This window comes from Oncorhynchus tshawytscha, linkage group LG02 (assembly GCF_018296145.1).
Source record: "Oncorhynchus tshawytscha isolate Ot180627B linkage group LG02, Otsh_v2.0, whole genome shotgun sequence".
NCBI classification, from domain to species: Eukaryota; Metazoa; Chordata; class Actinopteri; order Salmoniformes; family Salmonidae; genus Oncorhynchus; species Oncorhynchus tshawytscha.
This window is the reverse complement of record NC_056430.1, coordinates 75,357,521-75,383,182: the sequence shown is the minus strand read 5'-3', so window position 1 is coordinate 75,383,182 and position 25,662 is coordinate 75,357,521. Positions and strand designations below refer to the sequence as shown.

Below are 25,662 nucleotides of genomic sequence, written 5' to 3'. Positions count from 1 at the left end.
CACTCTCCCTCTTCCCCATCTGGCTCAGGGAGTTAATTTAGTCTCTAAACACTCCCTCGTTCCCTCCTCCCCATCTGGCTCAGGGAGTTAATTTAGTCTCTAACACTCTCCCTCTTCCCCATCTGGCTCAGGGAGTTCATTTAGTCTCTAACACACTCCCTCGTTCCCTCTTCCCCATCTGGCTCAGGGAGTTAATTTAGTCTCTAACACACTCCCTCTTCCTCATCTGGCTCAGGGAGTTCATTTAGTCTCTAACACTCTCCCTCTTCCTCATCTGGCTCAGGGAGTTCATTTAGTCTCTAACACACTCCCTCGTTCCCTCCTCCCCATCTGGCTCAGGGAGTTAATTTAGTCTCTAACACACTCCCTCTTCCCCATCTGGCTCAGGGAGTTCATTTAGTCTCTAACACACTCCCTCGTTCCCTCCTCCCCATCTGGCTCAGGGAGTTCATTTAGTCTCTAACACTCTCCCTCTTCCCCATCTGGCTCAGGGAGTTCATTTAGTCTCTAACACACTCCCTCTTCCCCATCTGGCTCAGGGAGTTCATTTAGTCTCTAACACTCTCCCTCTTCCCCATCTGGCTCAGGGAGTTCATTTAGTCTCTAACACTCTCCCTCTTCCCCATCTGGCTCAGGGAGTTCATTTAGTCTCTAACACTCTCCCTCATCTGGCTCAGGGAGTTCATTTAGTCTCTAACACTCTCCCTCTCCCTCATCTGGCTCAGGGAGTTCATTTAGTCTCTAACACTCTCCCTCATCTGGCTCAGGGAGTTCATTTAGTCTCTAACACTCTCCCTCATCTGGCTCAGGGAGTTCATTTAGTCTCTAACACTCTCCCTCTCCCTCATCTGGCTCAGGGAGTTCATTTAGTCTCTAACACTCTCCCTCATCTGGCTCAGGGAGTTCATTTAGTCTCTAACACTCTCCCTCATCTGGCTCAGGGAGTTCATTTAGTCTCTAACACTCTCCCTCTCCCTCATCTGGCTCAGGGAGTTCATTTAGTCTCTAACACTCTCCCTCATCTGGCTCAGGGAGTTCATTTAGTCTCTAACACTCTCCCTCGTTCCCTCCCCTCTTTCTTGTAATCGCTCCTTCACTCATTGCCTCATTTTCTCTCCTCCTATCTTGCCCAGACAATCAGTGTTGTGTGTTTGTGTACAGTATGTAGACATATCTTTATAGTTAGTCATGGCTATGAATATATATGCAACCCTTGTGTGCATATATTTATGTAGAATTTGTTTGTATGTTTACTTAGTCATGAACACGTCCCTACTTCTACACTACATGACCAAAAGTATGTGGACACCTGCTCATTGAACATCTTATTATAAAATCATATGGAGTTAGTCTCCCCTTTGCTGCTATAACAGCCTCCACTCTTCTGGGAAGGCTTTCCACTAGATGTTGGAACATTGCTACGGGGACTTGCTTCTATTCAGCCACAAGAGCATTAGTGAGGTCAGGTACTGATGTTGGGTGATTAGGCCTGGCTTGCAGTCAGCTTTCCAAATCATCCCAAAGGTGTTCAATGGGGTTGAGGTCAGGGCACTGTGCAGGCCAGTCAAGTTCTTTCATACTGATCTCGACAAACCATTTCTGGTCCTCGCTTTGTGCACGGGGGCATTGTCATGCTGAAACAGGAAAGGGCCTTCCCCAAACTATCGCCACAAAGTTGGAAGCACAGAATTGTCTAGAATGTCATTGTATGCTGTTGCGTTAAGATTTACCTTCACTGGAACTAAGGGGCCTAGCCCGAACCATGACTCCATCAAACTTTACAGTTATCACTATGCACTGGGGCAGGTTGAGTTCTCCTGGCATCTGCCAAATTCAGATTTGTCCGTTGGACTGCCAGATGGTGAAGTGTGATTCATCACTCCAGAGAACACGTTTTTCACTGCTCCAGAGTTCAATGGCAGTGAACTTTACACCACTCCAGCTGACGCTTATCATTGCGCATGGTGATCTTAGGCTTGTGTGCAGCTGCTCGGCCATTGAAACCCATTTCATGAAGCTTCGGACGAATAGTTATTGTGCTGACGTTGCTTCCAGAGGCCGTTTTGAACTAGGTAGTGAGTGTTGCAACCGAGGATCAGTGGAGACCTGTCATTCAGGGCAGAGCCCCACCGGTTTTGAGCCACACATTTCTAGCAACAAAAAATAAAATATATATATATATATAGAGAGAGTTTTTGGGGGAGGGGGCTTACATTTTCTGAATGTTATTCTGACATTAATACATGTGACATATCAGTTTGCAAACAATGTAAAAAAATAAATAATAATAATCATTGAGTTAATACATCCACATTCAAACATGGTCTCTTTTTGCTTTGTTGAGTAAGGCAGCTCCAAAATGCAGGTGTTTCAGCCTAGCTCTATGCTTCCTCTGGTGGTGGCGCAGCCAGCTGAAAATATGGAGTGTAGGGGTTGGTAAGGTTCTCTAGCTGCACCGTGATTGGCTCAATGTTCTGTCACTCATGGGGACAATAGGTCACCGCCAAGTCCAAGGGTAGAGCTCGAAAATTCAAGCTCCTTGGGTGCTGCAATAGAGTTACATTAGAAGTGCTCATCCAAGAAGGCTCAAGGTCATTGGCCATAGATAAAATCACACCAAATCACATATCTACAGTAGCTTTGATTGGACTGATCATGTCAACCTCATACTTTCAAAATCTTCGCTAGCAGTCATCATCATGAATCAAGTCGACAATCTACTGGCAAATCCTTGTCATATGAAGAGAAATAATGGAGAAGAATTAAAGATCAAATGTATCGGTGCCTAAGCCTAATCATTTGGTCTATTTTCCCCTCTTAATTCCACCTACTGTTCTGACTTGGTGGTGCACATGTAGCCTATAACCTGTTTTAGAGAAATGTAATTATCGAATGTAGCAGTGCTAAGGTGTTGGGACTGCAGTTGGGACTTACAGTTTTGGGCACCGTTTGTCACCATTATAGTGCAATTAATGTAGTGTTTAGTGTTGTGGAGTGGCTTTGATGACATTTCCACATTTCTTGGTTTTGTTTGCCCCACCAGATTGACATGCTAAAATCACCACTGCCAAGGACAGATAGTTTTTACACGCTTCAGCACTTGGTGGTCCCGTTTTGTGAGCTTGTGTGGCCTACCACTTTGCAGCGGAGCCGTTGTTGCTCCTAGACGTTTCCACTTCACAATAACAGCACTTTCAGTTGACCAGGGCCGATCTAGTAGGGCAGAAAGTGACTTGTTGGAAGGGTGGCATTCTATGACGGTGCCATGTTGAAAGTCACTGAGCTCTTCAGTACGGACCATTCTACTGCCAATGTTTGTCTATGGAGATTGCATGGCTGTGTGCTCGATTCTTTGTATATACATTTGTATATATAGTGTATTTTCAAAAGCTGTGTTTGTGAGATGGCGGAGGGAGGTAGAGAGGTAGAGAGAAAGAGAGAGAGCGGTAGAAAGAGAGAGAGAGAGAAGGCGATAGAGAGAGAGAGAGCGGTAGAGAGAGAAAGAGAGAGAGCGAGAGCGGTAGAGAGAAAGAGAGAGAGAGAGCGGTAGAGAGAAAGAGAAAGAGAGAGAGCGGTAGAGAAAAAGAGAGAGAGAGAGAGAGAGAGAGAGAGAGAGAGAGAGAGAGAGAGAGAGAGAGGTAGAGAGAGCGGTAGAGAGGTAGAGAGTGGTAGAGAGAGAGAGAGAGAGAGAGAGAGCGGTAGAGAGAAAGAGAGAGAGAGGTAGAGAGTGGTAGAGAGAGAGAGAGAGAGAGAGAGAGTGGTAGAGAGAAAGAGAGAGAGAGGTAGAGAGTGGTAGAGAGAGAGAGAGAGAGAGAGAGAGCGGTAGAGAGAAAGAGAGAGAGAGGTAGAGAGAAAATAAGAGAGAGAGAGAGAGAGAGAGAGAGAGCGGTAGAGAGAGAGGTAGAGAGAGGTAGAGAGAAAGAGAGAGCCCCAGCAGGGCCACAGCGCTGTGCTGTCTCCATGGAAGTAGCAGTGAGGGTTGTTGAGTTGGAACCTAATAAAGGGAGGACAATAAGCACACACACCCCACACACATGCACACTCCCCCCAGCCTAATAAAGCAGCTTTGGATAGCCCCGAACTAGCCAGCAGCAATCTCTAAAAGGACTCTCCATCTCCCTTAGTGCAGCACACAACCTCTCCGTCTCGCTATTTCTCTCTCTGACACACACACACACACAAGTTTGAACACAAAAACTCTCTCTCACACACACACGCACACACACACAAACCATGCACCCATCAGTCAATGACCATCTCAATGAAGTTAACAGCTCACTCACTGTCAATGGCTCTTCTCGCTACTCTCTCCTCTCCTTTTCTCTCTTCTCTCTACTCTTTTTCTCCATCTCTCCTCTCCGTTTCTCTCTCCTCTCTACTCCTTTTCTCCATCTCTCCTCTCCATTTCTCTCTCCTCTCTACTCCTTTTCTCCATCTCTCCTCTCCGTTTCTCTCTTCTCTCTACTCCTTTTCTCCATCTCTCCTCTCTGTTTCTCTCTCCTCTCTACTCCTTTTCTCCATCTCTCCTCTCCGTTTCTCTCTTCTCTCTACTCCTTTTCTCCATCTCTCCTCTCCATTTCTCTCTCCTCTTTACTCCTTTTCTCCATCTCTCCTCTCCTTTTCTCCATCTCTACTCTCCTTTTCTTTTCTCCCTTCTCTTCTCTCTTTTCTCTCTCCTCTCCCCTCTTCTTCCTCACTCTACTGGAGCACACCAGCTACATGTGTCACTATGGCAACCTCTCCACTTGACAGCACTTTCTCTGCCAGTCCAGATGAGTCTGACGAGCCACTCCTCAAGCTGGACTAAGTTACCTAGTTACAGTATTTAGCCAATGAGGAGGTCTATCTCAGAAAGAACACCTACTGTAAATGAATCATTCTTTAATATTGCGGCCTATTTTTTGTTTAAGATTCCCACTTAGTTTTCTGTTTCGTTGTGGTATATTTCTGAGCACTCTCCCTATGCTCTTTCACTCTTGGTCTCTTCTCTCGCTCTCTCATGCCCTAATCTCCCTCTCTTTCGGTTAAGAGATGTTTTATCAATAATGACTAATTATGTATACATTTCAATCAGGACTGACTAATCAGAATACTATTATGTTACAGTATAGATGTATGAATTTGATTTGAATCCTAGTACTGAATATAATGTGTGTAATTATAATCAAGAATTAGAACAATAACTGTCTGTTCCTTGGTAGAAACAAATGAATTTATCGTCAGACTGGCTAGAATGCTAATCTACACAGGAAGACCTTGGCTTGGTCATAAATGATCTAAATTGGTGAGAGACGATGTAGGAAGGCTTAAGAACTATACTGCCATTGTACCGGAGTGGAGGAGAGACGGGACAGTTCGAAAACTAATGACGTCACTTTCAGTTTATCACCTGTGGTAAATTGTATCATGTTCAGTACTCTCGAGAATAAACGATAGTGCTTGATTTTGAGACTGGTCTCCGCCCATTTTATGCAAATAAGTTTCTTACAAATCCTTAGAAATGGACTGAGTGTACTAATTTAATTGGGTAATTAAACATATAGGAATTTAATTCCTCTATCACTTTCTCAATTAAATTCTATTCAAAGGGCTTTATTGGCATGGGAGACATATGTTTACATTGCCAAAGCAAAAAAAACATAAACGCAACATGCGACAATTACAAAGATATTAAATGTTATAGTTCATATAAGGAAAAGGAAATCTGTCAATTGAAATAAATTCATTAGGTCCTGATTTATGGATTTCACATGACTGGGAATACAGATATGCACCCTTTGGTCACAGATACCTTAAAAAAGGTAGGGCGTGGATCAGTATCTGGTGTGACCACCATTTGCCTCATGCAGCGCGACACATCTCCTTTGCACAGTGTTGATCAGGCTGTTGATTGTGGCCTGTGGAATGTTGTCCCACTCCTCTTCAATGGCTGTTCAAGTTTCTGGATTTTGGCGGGAACTGGAACATGTTGTCGTATACATCAATCCAGAGCATCCCAAACGTGCTGAATGGGTGACATGTCTGGTGACTATGCAGGCCATGGAAGAACTGGGACATTTTCAGCTTCCAGGAATTGTGTACAGATCCTTGTGACATGGGGCCGTGCGTTATCATGCTGAAACATGAGGTGATGGTGGCGGATGAATGGCACAACAATGTATCTTTGTGCGTTCAAATTGCCATCAATAAAATGCAATTGTGTTAGTTGTCCATAGCGTATCCCTGCCATAACCCTACCGCCACCATGGGGCACTCTGTTCACATCAGAAAACCACTTACCCACAATACACCATACACGCTGTCTGCCATCTGCCTGGTACAGTTGAAACCAGGATTAATCTATGAAGAGCACACTTCTCCAGCATGCCAGTGGCCAAGTCGGTTACGATGCTGAACTGCAGTCAGGTCAAGACCCTGGTGAGGATGACGAGCATACGGATGAGCGTCCCTGAGACGGTTTCTGACCGTTTGTGCAGAAATTCTTTGGTTGTGCAAACCCACAGTTTGATCAGCTGTCCGGGTGGCTGTTCTCAGACGACCCCGCTGGTGAAGAAGCCGGATGTGGAGGTCCTGGGCTGGCGAGGTTACATGAAATGAAAGGACTGATGAAAGTACTGCCTAATGAAAGTACTGATGAAAGTACTGATGAAAGTACTGATGAAAGTACTGCCAAATTCTCTAAAAGGATTTTGGAGGCGGCTTATTGTAAATAAAGAATAAACATATAATTATCTGGCAACAGCTCTGGTGGACATTCCTGCAGTCAGCATGCCAATTACACGCTCCCTCAACTTGAGACATCTGTGGCATTGTGTTGTGAAACAAAACTGCACATTTTAAAGTGGCCTTTTATTGTCCCCAGCACGAGGTGCACCCGTGTAATGATCATGCTGTTGAATCAGCTTCTTGATTTTCCACATCTGTCAGGTGGATGGATTATCTTGGCAAATGCTCACAAACAGGGATATAAACAAAAGTGTGCAAAAAATTTCCCATTCTGTCTTGTTTCCCATTCTGTCTTGTTCCCCATTATTCTTTAAACAACAGTATAGGCTTGGAATTGTTGGTTAGTTAGGGTCAGTGGATACACAAATACTAAGAGATGAGAATATCTTTGTTCAGTCGTTCTCTCCAGACACACTCCGCTCAGCCGGGGGATGTAGAAAGGTCTAGAGAGGTCTCAAATGGAACATTGGCATTCGTTGAGACCCAGGGCAACTCTATTCTCTCCCTGACAACCTTTCAGAATCCTGTATAGCGGTTTTATGAGACAGAAGATGAAACTGCAGCGCTGAGAGCAACACAAACACAACAGTGAGTGCTCCAACTATCACAGCCTGGGTCCATTTTATCCCTACAGTGGGCCAATCGCTGCCGTTTATAGAGTACCAGTACACACTTTTTATAGTATCTCTGTGCATCACACACACACGCTTGGTTCAGTTCCTAACATTTCACACTGTGGTCATTTAGCAGATGCTCTCATCCAGAGTTACTTACAGTAGTGAGTGAATACATTTTCCTCCTGGTCCCCCGTGGGAATCAAACCCACAACCCTGGTGTTGCAAGCACCCTGCTCTGCTAACTGAGCTACACGGGACTGTCATGACGTCACGCCACCTCTGAGACCAGGGAGGATATGAGTCATACTGTGGAGAGTAAGTCCCTTCTCCTTGGTGAAACACACACACAGAAACAGAGAGATATACATATTAACACACACACACACACACACACACACAGAAACAGAGAGATATACATATTAACACACACACACACACAGAAACAGAGAGATATACATATTAACACACACACACACACACACACACAGAAACAGAGAGATATACATATTAACACACACACACACACACACACACACACACACACACACACACACACACACACACACACACACACAACACAGAAACAGAGATATACATATTAACACACACACACACACACACACACACACACACACACACACAGAAACAGAGAGATACACACACACACACACACACAGAAACAGAGAGATACACACACACACACACACACAGAGAAACAGAGAGATACACACACAGAGATACACACACACACACACACACACACAGTGTGTGGCCTTGAGGTGACGGTTGAGTACACCCCTCACTGTTTCTGTGTATACCTCTAGGAGAACATGGGGGAAGAGTGGTGTCCATGCACCACTGGAGATAGACACACAGAGAGTACACACACTGAGAACACACACAGACTGTCAATCACAATCCCCAATCTTATTTAACCCTTCACCGATTCCCTGTATCCCTCTCAGTCATCTGAGAATCCTGAACCGCTACGACCCAGCGAATCACGCCTGTCATCTGTAGCTCAGATCTACTCACTCTCCTTCATATGACACACACACACACACACACACTGGCCTAAATCATTGCTCATAGCCTCACTGAATCTGAAGTGGTTGTGGTGTGTGCCGTCTGCAATGGCAGACTTACCATTAGGCAGAAGAGGGAATTGCCTGAGGCCTCACATTGTCCAGGGGCCTAATGAGCTGGGCTTCATTTAAAAAAAGAATACTAGTAATATATAGATTTTAATATAATATCTCCCTTAAGCCCCCCCCCCACACACTCCGTTTGACACACTCTCCTTGTCTCACACACACACAAACACACACTGTATCTCCAGTACACACAAAGCAGCTCCACACACACCTCTCCTTCAAGGCTGTGTAAACCATGTTGATTCTTTCAGGCTTTGCAGAAACCAGGAACTATGTACAGACAGCCCAGACTGGGACGTGAAAACACTTTTAAAGTTAAACAAGGTGTTCAAATTAAATAAAAACACGCCTTTCCAACAATTTCAAAACAGTTTTCATAACAGAACAGATTTTAAAAACGGCAGATATTTTACAGCAGTGAGTTTCACCAGAGGTCATCATAAGAAGTTTTACAAATCTAGTAAAAAAGTATATTCATCATTATTTTGGTCTCTGTTCAACAAAACACCTGCAAATAAATGATGCAAGTGCTGTCTTGGTAAGGGCTCTGGAGGGCTCCTAGTCTTGGTAAGGGATCTGGAGGGCTCCTAGTCTTGGTAAGGGCTCTGGAGGGCTCCTAGTCTTGGTAAGGGATCTGGAGGGCTCCTAGTCTTGGTAAGGGATCTGGAGGGCTCCTAGTCTGGAGGGCTCCTAGTCTTGGTAAGGGATCTGGAGGGCTCCTAGTCTTGGTAAGGGATCTGGAGGGCTCCTAGCCTTGGTAAGGGATCTGGAGGGCTCCTAGTCTTGGTAAGGGCTCTGGAGGGCTCCTAGCCTTGGTAAGGGATCTGGAGGGCTCCTAGTCTTGGTAAGGGCTCTGGAGGGCTCCTAGTCTTGGTAAGGGATCTGGAGGGCTCCTAGTCTTGGTAAGGGATCTGGAGGGCTAGTCTTGGTAAGGGCTCTGGAGGGCTCCTAGCCTTGGTAAGGGATCTGGAGGGCTCCTAGTCTTGGTAAGGGATCTGGAGGGCTCCTAGTCTTGGTAAGGGATCTGGAGGGCTCCTAGTCTTGGTAAGGGCTCTGGAGGGCTCCTAGCCTTGGTAAGGGATCTGGAGGGCTCCTAGTCTTGGTAAGGGCTCTGGAGGGCTCCTAGCCTTGGTAAGGGATCTGGAGGGCTCCTAAGGGCTCTGGAGGGCTTGGTAAGGGATCTGGAGGGCTCCTAGCCTTGGTAAGGGCTCTGGGGGGCTCCTAGTCTTGGTAAGGGCTCTGGGGGCTCCTAGTCTTGGTAAGGGCTCTGGGGGCTCCTAGCCTTGGTAAGGGCTCCTAGCCTTGGTAAGGGATCTGGGGGGCTCTGGAGGGCTCTGGGGGCTCCTAGTCTTGGTAAGGGCTCTGGGGGCTTAGCCTTGGTAAGGGATCTGGAGGGCTCCTAGTCTTGGTAAGGGATCTGGAGGGCTCCTAGTCTTGGTAAGGGCTCTGGGGGGCTCCTAGAACTCCTAGAATAAGTCGATAGGCTACAGGAAGTGCAGGCTGCATTCTGCACCAGACTAGTGCTTGTCGTCCCTGTTATTTCCATGTAAAACCAGGGCTGTGTCCCAATTATCTCTCCTTGCTCCCAAAGTTTGTACACTGATTTCAAAGTTAATGACCAGGGTAAGACGCAAGGGTGAAACCCCCACTAGCCCATACCTCGACCAACCCATCACTTTTAGATTTGTTGGAAGTAGTAAACGAGTGTACACTTCAGGAGAAAAGAGAGATTATTGAGACACACCCAGAGAATCCAGGAAGTGCTGACACCATTTGGGAAAGTCTCAGGAGGCACAGGTGCTGCTGGGAGTTGGAGTCTTCAAGGGCACCAGCTGGTCAGTGGATAGAGTAGACAGTGGACCGTCTTAAACCTGTAAAGAATGACAGAACATTCAATATGACGAAATATGTCATTATTAAACGTACAGAAATACAGTGAATGAACATTGAATCGACAAGTGAGATGATTGTTCTTTTTACAGCATCTGTAAAGGGTACATGCATATACATGACAAGCCTTACCAGGACCCTGGACAGCGTCTACCCCCGAACCATGAGGCTGCTAAACCAGACTGGCTATTCGGACTACCTGCATTGACCCTTTTTTAAACTAACTCACTCGCACGGACTCTACGCACACACACTCACACATACTTACACTGACACACCAACACACACACACATACCGTATATACACACACATACCGTATATACACACACACTACATATGCCCACACACACATACCGTATATATACACACACACACACACACACACACACACACACACACACACACACACACATACCGTATATACACACACACACACATACCGTATACACACACACACACACACACACACACACACACACACACACACATACCGTATATACACACACACTACATATGCCCACACACACATTACATGCACACTGATGCCACACACACACACACACACACACTCACACACACACACATACCGTATACACACACACACACACACACACACACACACACACACACACACACACACATACCGTATATACACACACACACACACACATTTTCACACTCACCACATACGCTGCTGCCACTGCCTATTGTCTATCCTGTTGCCTGGTAACTTTACCCCTACCTATATGTACAGCACATAGCTACCACAACAATGTGTCTGTTCTATTATAAATGTTGGGACATGTTGAACCCCAGCAGGCAGAGAAGAAGGATCTCCCTCTCTAGAGTCTGGTGTCGTGTTGCAGGATACCGGTAACTTTACCAAACGTTTTCCAGAAATCCCGGTTGTAAAACGACAGGAATCAGGAGGGAATAAGCAAGGAATTCCGTAATCCAGCAACCAGGATTGGTGGAAAGGGATTTCTGGGAACGTTACTGGCATATTGCAACCCTGGCGTGGTTTCTGTCAAGGTTTCTTGGCCTGAGGACAGGTTGGTACTGACCTGGAGGGATCATCCTCCTTGGAGAAGAGTCTATTCAGCTCCACACTGTTCATCTTGTTCTCAAACAGCCCATAACTAAGAGTCACCTAGAGAACACACACCATACAACTTAGAGGAGAGAAAACACATTACATGAGGCAGAAAAGATTTGTGTGTGTGTGTGTGTGTGTGTGTGTGTGTGTGTGTGTGTATGTGTGTGTGTGTGTGTGTGTGTGTGTGTGTGTGTGTGTGTGTGTGTGTGTGTGTGTGTGTGTGTGTGTGTGTGTGTGTGTGTGTGTGTGTGTGTGTGTGTGTGTGTGTGTGTGTGTGTGTGTGTGCCTGACCTGTAGAGGTATATTGCTAGGTGTGTGTGTGTGTGTGTGTGTGTGTGTGTGTGTGTGTGTGTGTGTGTGTGTGTGTGTGTGTGTGTGTGTGTGTGTGTGTGTGTGTGTGTGTGTGTGTGTGTGTGTGTGTGTGTGCCTGACCTGACCTGTAGAGGTATATTGCTGGTATATTGCGTCAGCAGTAGCAGGTTCTCCAGGTGAGAGTGGAACATTGAACTGTGGACCATGGATATCCCCAGTCTTCTCTCTACGATGAATCCTACTGTACAGTCATCTGGCAGACGGATCACTGCTGACGTCTGCTCAAACCTGGGACCACTAGACACACAGGTAGACACACACACACAGAGTCAGATATAGATACACCCACATTGACTCAAACCTGGGACCACTAGACACACAGGTAGACACACACACACAGAGTCAGATATAGATACACCCACAATGACTCAAACCTGGGACCACTAGACACACAGGTAGACACACACACACAGAGTCAGATATAGATACACCCACAATGACTCAAACCTGGGACCACTAGACACACAGGTAGACACACACACAGAGTCAGATATAGATACACCCACATTGACTCAAACCTGGGACCACTAGACACACAGGTAGACACACACACACACACAGAGTCAGATATAGATACACCCACATGACTCAAACCTGGGACCACTAGACACACAGGTAGACACACACACACACAGAGTCATACACCCACATTGACTCAAACCTGGGACCACTCACAGGTAGACACACACACACAGAGTCAGATATAGATACACCCACAATGACTCAAACCTGGGACCACTAGACACACAGGTAGACACACACACACACACAGAGTCAGATATAGATACACCCACAATGACTCAAACCTGGGACCACTAGACACACAGGTAGACACACACACACACAGAGTCAGATATAGATACACCCATAATGACTCAAACCTGGGACCACTAGACACACAGGTAGACACACACACACAGAGTCAGATATAGATACACCCACATTGACTCAAACCTGGGACCACTAGACACACAGGTAGACACACACACACAGAGTCAGATATAGATACACCCACATTGACTCAAACCTGGGACCACTAGACACACAGGTAGACCCACACACAAAGAGTCAGATATAGATGCACCCACAATGACTCAAACCTGGGACCACAGGTAGACACAGAGTCAGATATAGATGCACCCACAATGACTCAAACCTGAGACCACTAGACACACAGGTAGACACACACACACAGAGTCAGATATAGATACACCCAATGACTCAAACCTGGGACCACTAGACACACAGGTAGACACAAACCTGGGACCACTAGACACACAGGTAGACACACACACAGAGTCAGATATAGATACACCCACATTGACTCAAACCTGGGACCACTAGACACACAGGTAGACACACACACACACAGAGTCAGATATAGATACACCCACATTGACTCAAACCTGGGACCACTAGACACACAGGTAGACACACACACACACAGAGTCAGATATAGATACACCCACATTGACTCAAACCTGGGACCACTAGACACACAGGTAGACACACACACACAGAGTCAGATATAGATACACCCACAATGACTCAAACCTGGGACCACTAGACACACAGGTAGACACACACACACAGAGTCAGATATAGATACACCCACAATGACTCAAACCTGGGACCACTAGACACACAGGTAGACACACACACACACAGAGTCAGATATAGATACACCCACAATGACTCAAACCTGGGACCACTAGACACACAGGTAGACACACACACACAGAGTCAGATATAGATACACCCACATTGACTCAAACCTGGGACCACTAGACACACAGGTAGACACACACACACAGAGTCAGATATAGATACACCCACATTGACTCAAACCTGGGACCACTAGACACACAGGTAGACCCACACACAAAGAGTCAGATATAGATGCACCCACAATGACTCAAACCTGGGACCACTAGACACACAGGTAGACACACACACACAGAGTCAGATATAGATGCACCCACAATGACTCAAACCTGAGACCACTAGACACACAGGTAGACACACACACACAGAGTCAGATATAGATACACCCACAATGACTCAAACCTGGGACCACTAGACACACAGGTAGACACACACACACAGAGTCAGATATAGATACACCCACAATGACTCAAACCTGGGACCACTAGACACACAGGTAGACACACAAACACAGAGTCAGATATAGATACACCCACATTGACTCAAACCCAGACCGGACTGTCACATACAGTCACATAAAGACATAAACACAGACTGTATGTCCAATGACCCAACACACACTGTCACATACATTCACATATATAATGTACACTCTCTGACTCTCCATCTTTCACACAGACAAACCCCTACACACACACACCTGTTCTCATGGACTAGAGTTCCCTCTTGACCCAAACACACACACACATACATACACAGACACACACACACACTCCTCACCTAGCCCATGGAGCCATCTTCTCAGCTAGTCTGCGACTCAGACAGAAGCCTGCTCCTCCCGTGGCAAACCAGAACTGCACTTCTTTCTAGAAAGAAAAACACACACAGTCAATCACCAAGCAGAACGGCACCTCTTTCTAGAAACACACACAGTCAATCACCAAGCAGAACGGCACCTCTTTCTAGAAAGTCAATCACACAGTCAATCACCAAAGCAGAACGGCACCTCTTTCTAGAAGAACACACACAGTCAATCACCAAGCAGAACGGCACCTCTTTCTAGAAACACACACAGTCAATCACCAAGCAGAACGGCACCTCTTTCTAGAAACACACACAGTCAATCACCAAGCAGAACGGCACCTCTTTCTAGAAGAACACACAGTCAATCACCAAGCAGAACGGCACCTCTTTCTAGAAGAACACACACAGTCAATCACCAAGCAGAACGGCACCTCTTTCTAGAAACACACACAGTCAATCACCAAGCTGAACGGCACCTCTTTCTAGAAGAACACACAGTCAATCACCAAGCAGAACGGCACCTCTTTCTAGAAACACACACAGTCAATCACCAAGCAGAACGGCACCTCTTTCTAGAAGAGCACACACAGTCAATCACCAAGCAGAACGGCACCTCTTTCTAGAAACACACACAGTCAATCACCAAGCAGAACGGCACCTCTTTCTAGAAACACACACAGTCAATCACCAAGCAGAACGGCACCTCTTTCTAGAAACACACACAGTCAATCACCAAGCAGAACGGCACCTCTTTCTAGAAACACACACAGTCAATCACCAAGCAGAACGGCACCTCTTTCTAGAAACACACACAGTCAATCACCAAGCAGAACGGCACCTCTCTTTGGAACAGTTAGCTTCAACACAAGACATGAACACAGACTTCCACCTTCCAGACAGAATGAACCATGTAAAGGTTGATGTGCTAGAACAGGTGGAGGAAACTCCCTCCATCCACAACGATGATACAACTCTCTCTGTGTCCTCAGTTTCCCTCAAACTCAGCTTATTCTGTGATGTACTTACAACAAGAGACTTTCTCAGTTCTCTCTGACTCACTTTGCTATGAGTCTGGCATATGCTACTTTTAAGCATTTAGAAAAGTGACATATTTTGTTTGCTATAAGTGATTAGCAAGGAGATTGTGTATGTTTTATATTTGTGTAGCATTTGTCAAACGGACAATATATCTGTTATTTGTCTGGTATTTGTCCTGAAAATCAGATGGTGGGAGTTGTTGTGTATGTCATCGACGAGGCTGTAGTGGAGCAGGTTGAGAGATTCAAGTTCCTTGGTGTCCACATCACCAACAAACTAACATGGTTCAAGCACAGCAGAAGAGGGCATGACATCACCTATTCCCCCTCAGGAGACCGAAAACATTTGGCAGATCCTCAAAAGGTTCTACAGCTGCACCATCGAGAGCACCCTGGCTGGTTGCATCACTGCCTGGTACGGCAACTGGCCGTACGACCCAGTACATCACCAGGGCCAAGCTTCCTGCCACCCAGGACCTCTATACCAGGCGGTGTCAGAGGAAGGCCCTAAAAATTGTCAAAGACTCCAGCCACCCAAGTCATAGACTGTTCTCTCTGCTACCGCACGGCAAGCAGTACCGGAGCGCCAAGTCTAGATCCAAGAGGCTTCTAAAACAGCTTCTACCCCCAAGCCATAAGATTCCTGAACATCTAATCAAATGGCTACTCAGACTATGTGCAATTCCCCCCCCCCTCTCCACACCACTGCCAGTCCCCCCTCCCCTATTTTGCTCTGCTGCTACTCTCTGTTATTACCTATGCATAGCCACTTCAATAACTCTATCTACATATTCATATTACCTCAATTACCTGGACTAACCGGTGCCCCCGCACATTGACCCTGTGCCAGTACCCCCTGTATACAGCCTCGCTACTGCTATTTTAATGCTGCTCTAATTATTTGTTACTTTTCTCTCTTTCTTTTTGTAGGTCTTTTTCTTAAAACTGCATTGTTGGTTAGGGGCTTGTAAGTCAGCATTTCACTGTAAGGTCTACTACACCTGTTGTATTCAGCATTTCACTGAAAGATCTACTACACCTGTTGTATTCAGCATTTCACTGAAAGGTCTACTACACCTGTTGTATTCAGCATTTCACTGTAAGGTCTACTACACCTGTTGTATTCAGCATTTCACTGAAAGGTCTACTACACCTGTTGTATTCAGCATTTCACTGTAAGGTCTACTACACCTGTTGTATTCAGCATTTCACTGTAAGGTCTACTACACCTGTTGTATTCAGCATTTCACTGAAAGGTCTACTACACCTGTTGTATTCAGCATTTCACTGAAAGGTCTACTACACCTGTTGTATTCAGCATTTCACTGAAAGGTCTACTACACCTGTTGTATTCAGCATTTCACGGTAAGGTCTACTTGTTGTATTCAGCATTTCACTGAAAGGTCTACTACACCTGTTGTATTCAGCATTTCACTGAAAGGTCTACTACACCTGTTGTATTCAGCATTTCACTGAAAGGTCTACTACACCTGTATTCAGCATTTCAGCAGGTCTTCACCTGTTGTATTCAGCATTTCTAAGGTCTACTACACCTGTTGTATTCAGCATTTCACTGAAAGGTCTACTACACCTGTTGTATTCAGCATTTCACTGAAAGGTCTACTACACCTGTTGTATTCAGCATTTCACTGTAAGGTCTACTACACCTGTTGTATTCAGCATTTCACTGTAAGGTCTACTACACCTGTTGTATTCAGCATTTCACTGAAATTTCACTGAAAGGTCTACTACACCTGTTGTATTCAGCATTTCACTGAAAGGTCTACTACACCTGTTGTATTCAGCATTTCACTGAAAGGTCTACTACACCTGTTGTATTCAGCATTTCACTACCTGTTGTATTCAGTCTACTACACCTGTTGTATTCAGCATGAAAGGTCTACTACACCTGTTGTATTCAGCATTTCACTGAAAGGTCTACTACACCTGTTGTATTCAGCATTTCACTGAAAGGTCTACTACACCTGTTGTATTCAGCATTTCACTGAAAGGTCTACTACACCTGTTGTATTCAGCATTTCACAGGTTTCACCTGTTGTATTCAGCATTTCACTGAAAGGTCTACTACACCTGTTGTATTCAGCATTTCACTGTAAAGTCTACTACACCTGTTGTATTCAGCATTTCACCTGTTGTATTCAGCATTTCACGGTAAGGTCTACTACACCTGTTGTATTCAGCATTTCACTGTAAGGTCTACTACACTATACACCTGTTGTATTCAGCATTTCACTGAAAGGTCTACTACACCTGTTGTATTCAGCATTTCACTGTAAGGTGTACTACACCTGTTGTATTCAGCATTTCACTGTGAGGTCTACTACACCTGTTGTATTCAGCATTTCACTGAAAGGTCTACTACACCTGTTGTATTCAGCATTTCACTGAAAGGTCTACTACACCTGTTGTATTCAGCATTTCACTGTAAGGTCTACTACACCTGTCTTATTCGGAGCATGTGACAAATAACATTTGATTTGATCGGTTGCCGTGACAGCAGTGTAAATCACAACAGGTATGTGTATCATCATTCTCCCAAGGTCCTCTCCTCCTCCCTCTCTGGAGTCCCCCTCTCCTCCTCCCTCTCTGGAGTCCCCCTCTCCTCCCTTCCTCTCTGGATTCCCCCTCTCCTCCCCTCCTCTCTGGAGTCCCCCCTCCCCCCCTCCTCTCTGGAGTCCCCTCTCCTCCTCCCTCTCTGGAGGCCCCTCTCCTCCTCCCTCTCTGGAGTCCCCCTCTCCTCCCCTCCTCTCATCCTCATCTCCTCCGACCTTGTGTTCCCTTTCTCTAGGGAGTCTGAGGCCTGTCCTACTGTCAATGCTAAATCTACTCTCTAACCAGGGAGGAGGAGGAGGAGGAGGAGGAGGAGGAGGAGGAGGAGGAGAGAGAGAGAGAGACTCTCAGGAACCAAGATACACTTGGGCTCAATACAGTCATTCATTCTACTGTAAATGAGACAGACACTTACTCACACACACACATACAAGTGTGAGCATGTCTGTTTCTAAACCAATCGAATCGACCGATCCTGGTGGTTGACAGCCTATCCCCTGGGGTGTCTTTGACACGTCCACTTGATGACATGGTTCTTAGATCAATAACCAATAACATGCCAATCACCAATCAACCCTCTGGTTAGAAAAACACTCCACAGTGACTAAAACCCCATGAATGGATGGATCTACAATCATCCCTTCGTCCTTCCATCCTTCCATTCCTGATGAGAAGTGAATTGAAAGAGGAGAGATGTGGAATGACTTGAATAATTCATAGTGCTTGGCAAACTCTGTTCGAGGTTGAGAATTCCCATGGCAACCATCTTGGCATCAAACGGTCAAATATATCAGTGACCCCCTCAGGAAGGGAGACATAAAGACACATTCCAGTGGCCACAGTAACATACTACTTAAAGAGATTCTCCGGTACTTTCAGCCAGTAGTTCTGAAAGTAGCGTCCATAAGCCAAAAGGGGTCCCCTGATAATGTGCGAACTACGGCTCATATGTGCAGATATGGTCTCTCTCTCGCTCTGCATCTTGCTAGCTGCCACTCAAATGGCGAGGGGCTGAAGCTCATTGGCTGGAACACGAAATACTAGAGGGCTGGCCCACGTGGGTTAGGGTTATGTTTAGTGAAATGTTTAAAACTAGGGGATTTTGTGACTAATTGACGTAAGACAGTCATTTTGGTCGTACATTGTGCATATATGAACTACACATTGACACATCCAGCCCAAAGTGGGAGGTTTAGAGCCCCAAAGTTCTCAAACGTATCTTTAGCATACCACTAGAACAAAGCATTGTATTGTTCATTGGAATATAGCTTTCGGCTCTATGCAGTGCATGGTGGGAGCGTACTGTCTTGTTGCCATCCAGTAGTTCATGGGCCTTGATGGGGTGGTCGAGGCTGGGCTTGCCCACGTAGACATCACCGTCTTGGGGGAAGGCTGAGAGCAGCGAGAGAAGAGCTCCAGGATTCACGTAGTTATCATCGTCAACATGACACAGCCACCTGGAAGGAGAGGGGACAACACAGGAATCGGTTCCAAACTGAAGTGAACAGTTGATCCCTTTCCTCTGTTCTAATTACAACCAAGGCTTGATTCCAAACTAAACACTGGGACCTTGTCTCTGCCCTTTCTTCTATCAGGCTTGAAGTCAAACCCTACAGTTTCGTACAAAATGTTCATAAAAATGTCTGGGACTTTACAACTTCTACTTTTTAACGCGATCTCTATGTCCTGTAAAGTGATAGACTATCTATGCCCTGTAAAGTGATAGTATATCTATGTCCTGTAAAGTGATAGTATATCTATGCCCTGTAAAGTGATAGTATATCTATGCCCTGTAAAGTGATAGTATATCTATGCCCTGTAAAGTGATAGTATATCTATGCCCTGTAAAGTGATAGACTATCTATACCCTGTAAAGTGATAGTATATCTATGCCCTGTAAAGTGATAGTCTCTCTATGTCCTGTAAAGTGATAGTCTATCTATGCCCTGTAAAGTGATAGTATATATATGCCCTGTAAAGTGATAGTATATCTATGCCCTGTAAAGTGATAGTATATCTATGCCCTGTAAAGTGATAGTATATCTATGCCCTGTAAAGTGATAGTACATCTATGCCCTGTAAAGTGATAGACTATCTATGCCCTATGCCCTGTAAAGTGATAGTATATCTATGCCCTGTAAAGTGATAGTACATCTATGCCCTGTAAAGTGATAGTACTATCTATGCCCTGTAAAGTGATAGTATATCTATGCCCTGTAAAGTGATAGTACTATCTATGCCCTGTAAAGTGATAGACTATCTATGCCCTGTAAAGTGATAGTATATCTATGCCCTGTAAAGTGATAGTACATCTATGCCCTGTAAAGTGATAGACTATCTATGCCCTGTAAAGTGATAGTATATCTATGCCCTGTAAAGTGATAGTATATCTATGCCCTGTAAAGTGATAGTATATCTATGCCCTGTAAAGTGATAGTATATCTATGCCCTGTAAAGTGATAGTATATCTATGCCCTGTAAAGTGATAGTCTCTCTATGCCCTGTAAAGTGATAGTCTCTCTATGCCCTGTAAAGTGATAGTATATCTATGCCCTGTAAAGTGATAGACTATCTATGCCCTGTAAAGTGATAGACTATCTATGCCCTGTAAAGTGATAGTATATCTATGCCCTGTAAAGTGATAGACTATCTATGTCCTGTAAAGTGATAGTATATCTATGCCCTGTAAAGTGATAGTCTCTCTATGCCCTGTAAAGTGATAGTCTCTCTATGCCCTGTAAAGTGATAGTACATCTATGTCCTGTAAAGTGATAGACTATCTATGCCCTGTAAAGTGATAGTACATCTATGCCCTGTAAAGTGATAGTCTCTCTATGCCCTGTAAAGTGATAGTCTCTCTATGCCCTGTAAAGTGATAGTATATCTATGCCCTGTAAAGTGATAGTATATCTATGCCCTGTAAAGTGATAGTATATCTATGCCCTGTAAAGTGATAGTATATCTATGCCCTGTAAAGTGATAGTCTATCTATGCCCTGTAAAGTGATAGTATATCTATGCCCTGTAAAGTGATAGTCTCTCTATGTCCTGTAAAGTGATAGTATATCTATGCCCTGTAAAGTGATAGTATATCTATGCCCTGTAAAGTGATAGTCTCTCTATGTCCTGTAAAGTGATAGTATATCTATGCCCTGTAAAGTGATAGTATATCTATGCCCTGTAAAGTGATAGTCTATCTATGCCCTGTAAAGTGATAGTATATCTATGCCCTGTAAAGTGATAGTATATCTATGCCCTGTAAAGTGATAGTATATCTATGCCCTGTAAAGTGATAGACTATCTATGCCCTGTAAAGTGATAGTATATCTATGCCCTGTAAAGTGATAGTATATCTATGCCCTGTAAAGTGATAGTACTATCTATGCCCTGTAAAGTGATAGTATATCTATGCCCTGTAAAGTGATAGTATATCTATGCCCTGTAAAGTGATAGACTATCTATGCCCTGTAAAGTGATAGTATATCTATGCCCTGTAAAGTGATAGTATATCTATGCCCTGTAAAGTGATAGTACTATCTATGCCCTGTAAAGTGATAGTATATCTATGCCCTGTAAAGTGATAGTATATCTACTATCTATGCCCTGTAAAGTGATAGTATATCTATGCCCTGTAAAGTGATAGTATATCTATGCCCTGTAAAGTGATAGTATATCTATGCCCTGTAAAGTGATAGACTATCTATGCCCTGTAAAGTGATAGTATATCTATGCCCTGTAAAGTGATAGTATATCTATGCCCTGTAAAGTGATAGTATATCTATGCCCTGTAAAGTGATAGTACTATCTATGCCCTGTAAAGTGATAGTACTATCTATGCCCTGTAAAGTGATAGTATATCTATGCCCTGTAAAGTGATAGTATATCTATGCCCTGTAAAGTGATAGACTATCTATGCCCTGTAAAGTGATAGTATATCTATGCCCTGTAAAGTGATAGTACATCTATGTCCTGTAAAGTGATAGACTATCTATGCCCTGTAAAGTGATAGTATATCTATGCCCTGTAAAGTGATAGTATATCTATGCCCTGTAAAGTGATAGTACTATCTATGCCCTGTAAAGTGATAGTATATCTATGCCCTGTAAAGTGATAGTATATCTATGCCCTGTAAAGTGATAGTATATCTATGCCCTGTAAAGTGATAGTATATCTATGCCCTGTAAAGTGATAGTCCCTGTCTATGCCCTGTAAAGTGATAGACTATCTATGCCCTGTAAAGTGATAGTATATCTATGCCCTGTAAAGTGATAGACTATCTATGCCCTGTAAAGTGATAGACTATCTATGCCCTGTAAAGTGATAGTATATCTATGCCCTGTAAAGTGATAGTCTATCTATCTATGATAGTCTATCTATGCCCTGTAAAGTGATAGTATATCTATGCCCTGTAAAGTGATAGTCTCTCTATGCCCTGTAAAGTGATAGTCTATCTATGCCCTGTAAAGTGATAGTCTCTCTATGCCCTGTAAAGTGATAGTCTCTCTATGCCCTGTAAAGTGATAGACTATCTATGCCCTGTAAAGTGATAGTCTATCTATGCCCTGTAAAGTGATAGTATCTCTATGCCCTGTAAAGTGATAGTATATATATGCCCTGTAAAGTGATAGTATATCTATGCCCTGTAAAGTGATAGTCTCTCTATGCCCTGTAAAGTGATAGTATATATATGATAGTCTATCTATGCCCTGTAAAGTGATAGTCTCTCTATGCCCTGTAAAGTGATAGTATATATATAGTCTCTCTATGTCCTGTAAAGTGATAGTATATCTATGCCCTGTAAAGTGATAGTATATCTATGCCCTGTAAAGTGATAGTATATCTATGCCCTGTAAAGTGATAGACTATCTATGCCCTGTAAAGTGATAGACTATCTATGCCCTGTAAAGTGATAGTCTCTCTATGCCCTGTAAAGTGATAGACTATCTATGCCCTGTAAAGTGATAGTCTATCTATGCCCTGTAAAGTGATAGTATATCTATGCCCTGTAAAGTGATAGACTATCTATGCCCTGTAAAGTGATAGTCTCTCTATGCCCTGTAAAGTGATAGTACATCTATGCCCTGTAAAGTGATAGACTATCTATGCCCTGTAAAGTGATAGTCTCTCTATGCCCTGTAAAGTGATAGTACATCTATGCCCTGTAAAGTGATAGACTATCTATGCCCTGTAAAGTGATAGTCTCTCTATGCCCTGTAAAGTGATAGTACATTTATGCCCTGTAAAGTGATAGTATATCTATGCCCTGTAAAGTGATAGTCTCTCTATGCCCTGTAAAGTGATAGTACATTTATGCCCTGTAAAGTGATAGTATATCTATGCCCTGTAAAGTGATAGTCTCTCTATGCCCTGTAAAGTGATAGTATATCTATGCCCTGTAAAGTGATAGTCTCTCTATGCCCTGTAAAGTGATAGACTATCTATGCCCTGTAAAGTGATAGTATATCTATGCCCTGTAAAGTGATAGTATATATATGCCCTGTAAAGTGATAGTCTCTCTATACCCTGTAAAGTGATAGTATATCTATGCCCTGTAAAGTGATAGTATATCTATGCCCTGTAAAGTGATAGACTATCTATGCCCTGTAAAGTGATAGTATATCTATGCCCTGTAAAGTGATAGACTATCTATGTCCTGTAAAGTGATAGTATATCTATGCCCTGTAAAGTGATAGACTATCTATGCCCTGTAAAGTGATAGACTATCTATGCCCTGTAAAGTGATAGTCTCTCTATGCCCTGTAAAGTGATAGTATATCTATGCCCTGTAAAGTGATAGTATATCTATGCCCTGTAAAGTGATAGACTATCTATGCCCTGTAAAGTGATAGTACATTTATGCCCTGTAAAGTGATAGACTATTTATGCCCTGTAAAGTGATAGACTATCTATGCCCTGTAAAGTGATAGTACATCTATGCCCTGTAAAGTGATAGTCTATCTATGCCCTGTAAAGTGATAGTATATCTATGCCCTGTAAAGTGATAGTATATATATGCCCTGTAAAGTGATAGTATATATATGCCCTGTAAAGTGATAGACTATCTATACCCTGTAAAGTGATAGTCTATGTGTTTCTCTCTGTCTAGGTTGGGCTGGTCACTCACTTCTTATCGGAGGCCATGAAGTGGTCATATTCAGCAGACATCTTACAGGACAGAGCCTGGTGACTGTGGTCCGACGGACAATCTGTCACAATCACATTGTAACCTGTATGTAAAAAAGAATTTCAGTCAGAGCACCTATCAATGTGTTCATTTTACAACACTCTGACATGAGACTTAAATGAGATTAAAACTGGAACTGTTGTCTAATAAACAACTATCGCTATTAATCATTACAACTGTTAATACAACAAGTCTCTCCTTGCTTGTGATTGGTGGAGCTGAAGACCTACCTCTGGAGTTGATGTCTTCATCCTCCGTGTCTGTAAAGATGAACGTCTAGAGAAGGAGGAGAGAGAGATATAACACACACACAAACACCCCACACACACACATACCCCACACACACACATACACACACAGACACCCCCTCACACAGACAGCCCCCCCACACGGCACACACACGTAGCGAAATAATGGAGGACAGATTACTACTAACAGAAACAGGCTGCACCATTAGCTAGAGGGAAGACATGCACACACACACAGTCACAGACCCACTTGAACCTTTGACCCTCGCTGCCATTACATTGAAGACAGTGTGACACAGCAACACTACCCTCCCATTGGGAGATGACAAAGCCTTGACTTCTGCTCCCAACACTTCCTCTGTAGATTCAGAAAGCTAGTTCTCTCTCTCTCTCTCTCTCTCTCTCTCTCTCTCTCTCTCTCTCTCTCTCTCTCTCTCTCTCTCTCTCTCTCTCTCCAACAGACTCAGTGATCTAAACGGCATGCTATCTATTTCTATTTCCCTACAGTAGTACAGCACTGTGTAGCTGGTCCACCACTGACCTCTGTTGGTCGCAACAACAACAACCACTGAAACTACAGATACGTTATCTATAGAAAAGTATGTGGACACCCCTTCAAATTTATGGATTCGGCTATTTCAGCCACATCCGTTGCTGACAGTCTGACAAAATAATCTGTGTTTGGGGGATGCCAGAAGAACGCTACCTGCCCCAATAGTGCCAACTGTAAAGTTTGTTGGAGGAGGAATAATGGTCTGGGGCTGTTTTCATGGTTCGGGCTAGGACCCATAGTTCCAGTGAAGGGAAATCTTAACACTACAGCATACAATGACATTCTAGACAATTCTGTGCTTCCAACATTGTGGCAACAGTTTGGGGAAGGCCCTTTCCTGTTTCAGCATGACAATGCCCACGTGTACAAAGCGAGGTCCATACAGAAGTGGTTTGTTGAGATCGGTGTGGAAGAACTTGACTGGCCTGCACAGAGCCCTGACCTCAACCCCATTGAACACCTTTGGAATGAATTGGAACGCCGACTGGGAGCCAGGCCTAATCGCTCAACATCAGTGCCCGACCTCACTAATGTTCTTGTGGCTGAAAGCCTTCCCAGAAGAGTGGAGGCTGTTGTAGCAGCAAAGGGGAGACTAACTCCATATTAATGCCCATGATTTTGTAATAAGATGTTCAATGAGCAGGTGTCCGCATACTTTTGGTCAGGTAGTGTAGAAGAGCCCTATCAGTGGGCTCCCACTCTAATATCATCCACAGTGTATGACTGCCAATGGAAGCACACACAC

The 25,662-nt window shown here is 44.2% G+C and overlaps 1 protein-coding gene across 1 annotated transcript in view; it reads right to left on the bottom strand.

Moving 5' to 3' along the window:
• Window positions 1–9,910: 9,910 nt before the first annotated feature.
• mfng (MFNG O-fucosylpeptide 3-beta-N-acetylglucosaminyltransferase) overlaps window positions 9,911–25,662 on the bottom strand; it is a 23,071-nt gene continuing 7,319 nt past the window's right edge. Inside the window, exons 2-8 of the mRNA XM_042304842.1 lie at window positions 24,347–24,392; window positions 24,057–24,159; window positions 19,237–19,390; window positions 14,302–14,387; window positions 11,922–12,093; window positions 11,453–11,538; window positions 9,911–10,368 (exon numbers count right to left, since the gene is read on the bottom strand). Of these exons, the coding sequence (XP_042160776.1) occupies window positions 10,317–10,368; window positions 11,453–11,538; window positions 11,922–12,093; window positions 14,302–14,387; window positions 19,237–19,390; window positions 24,057–24,159; window positions 24,347–24,392 (699 nt within the window). The 3' untranslated portion in view covers window positions 9,911–10,316. The remainder of the gene's footprint in view (window positions 10,369–11,452; window positions 11,539–11,921; window positions 12,094–14,301; window positions 14,388–19,236; window positions 19,391–24,056; window positions 24,160–24,346; window positions 24,393–25,662) is intronic.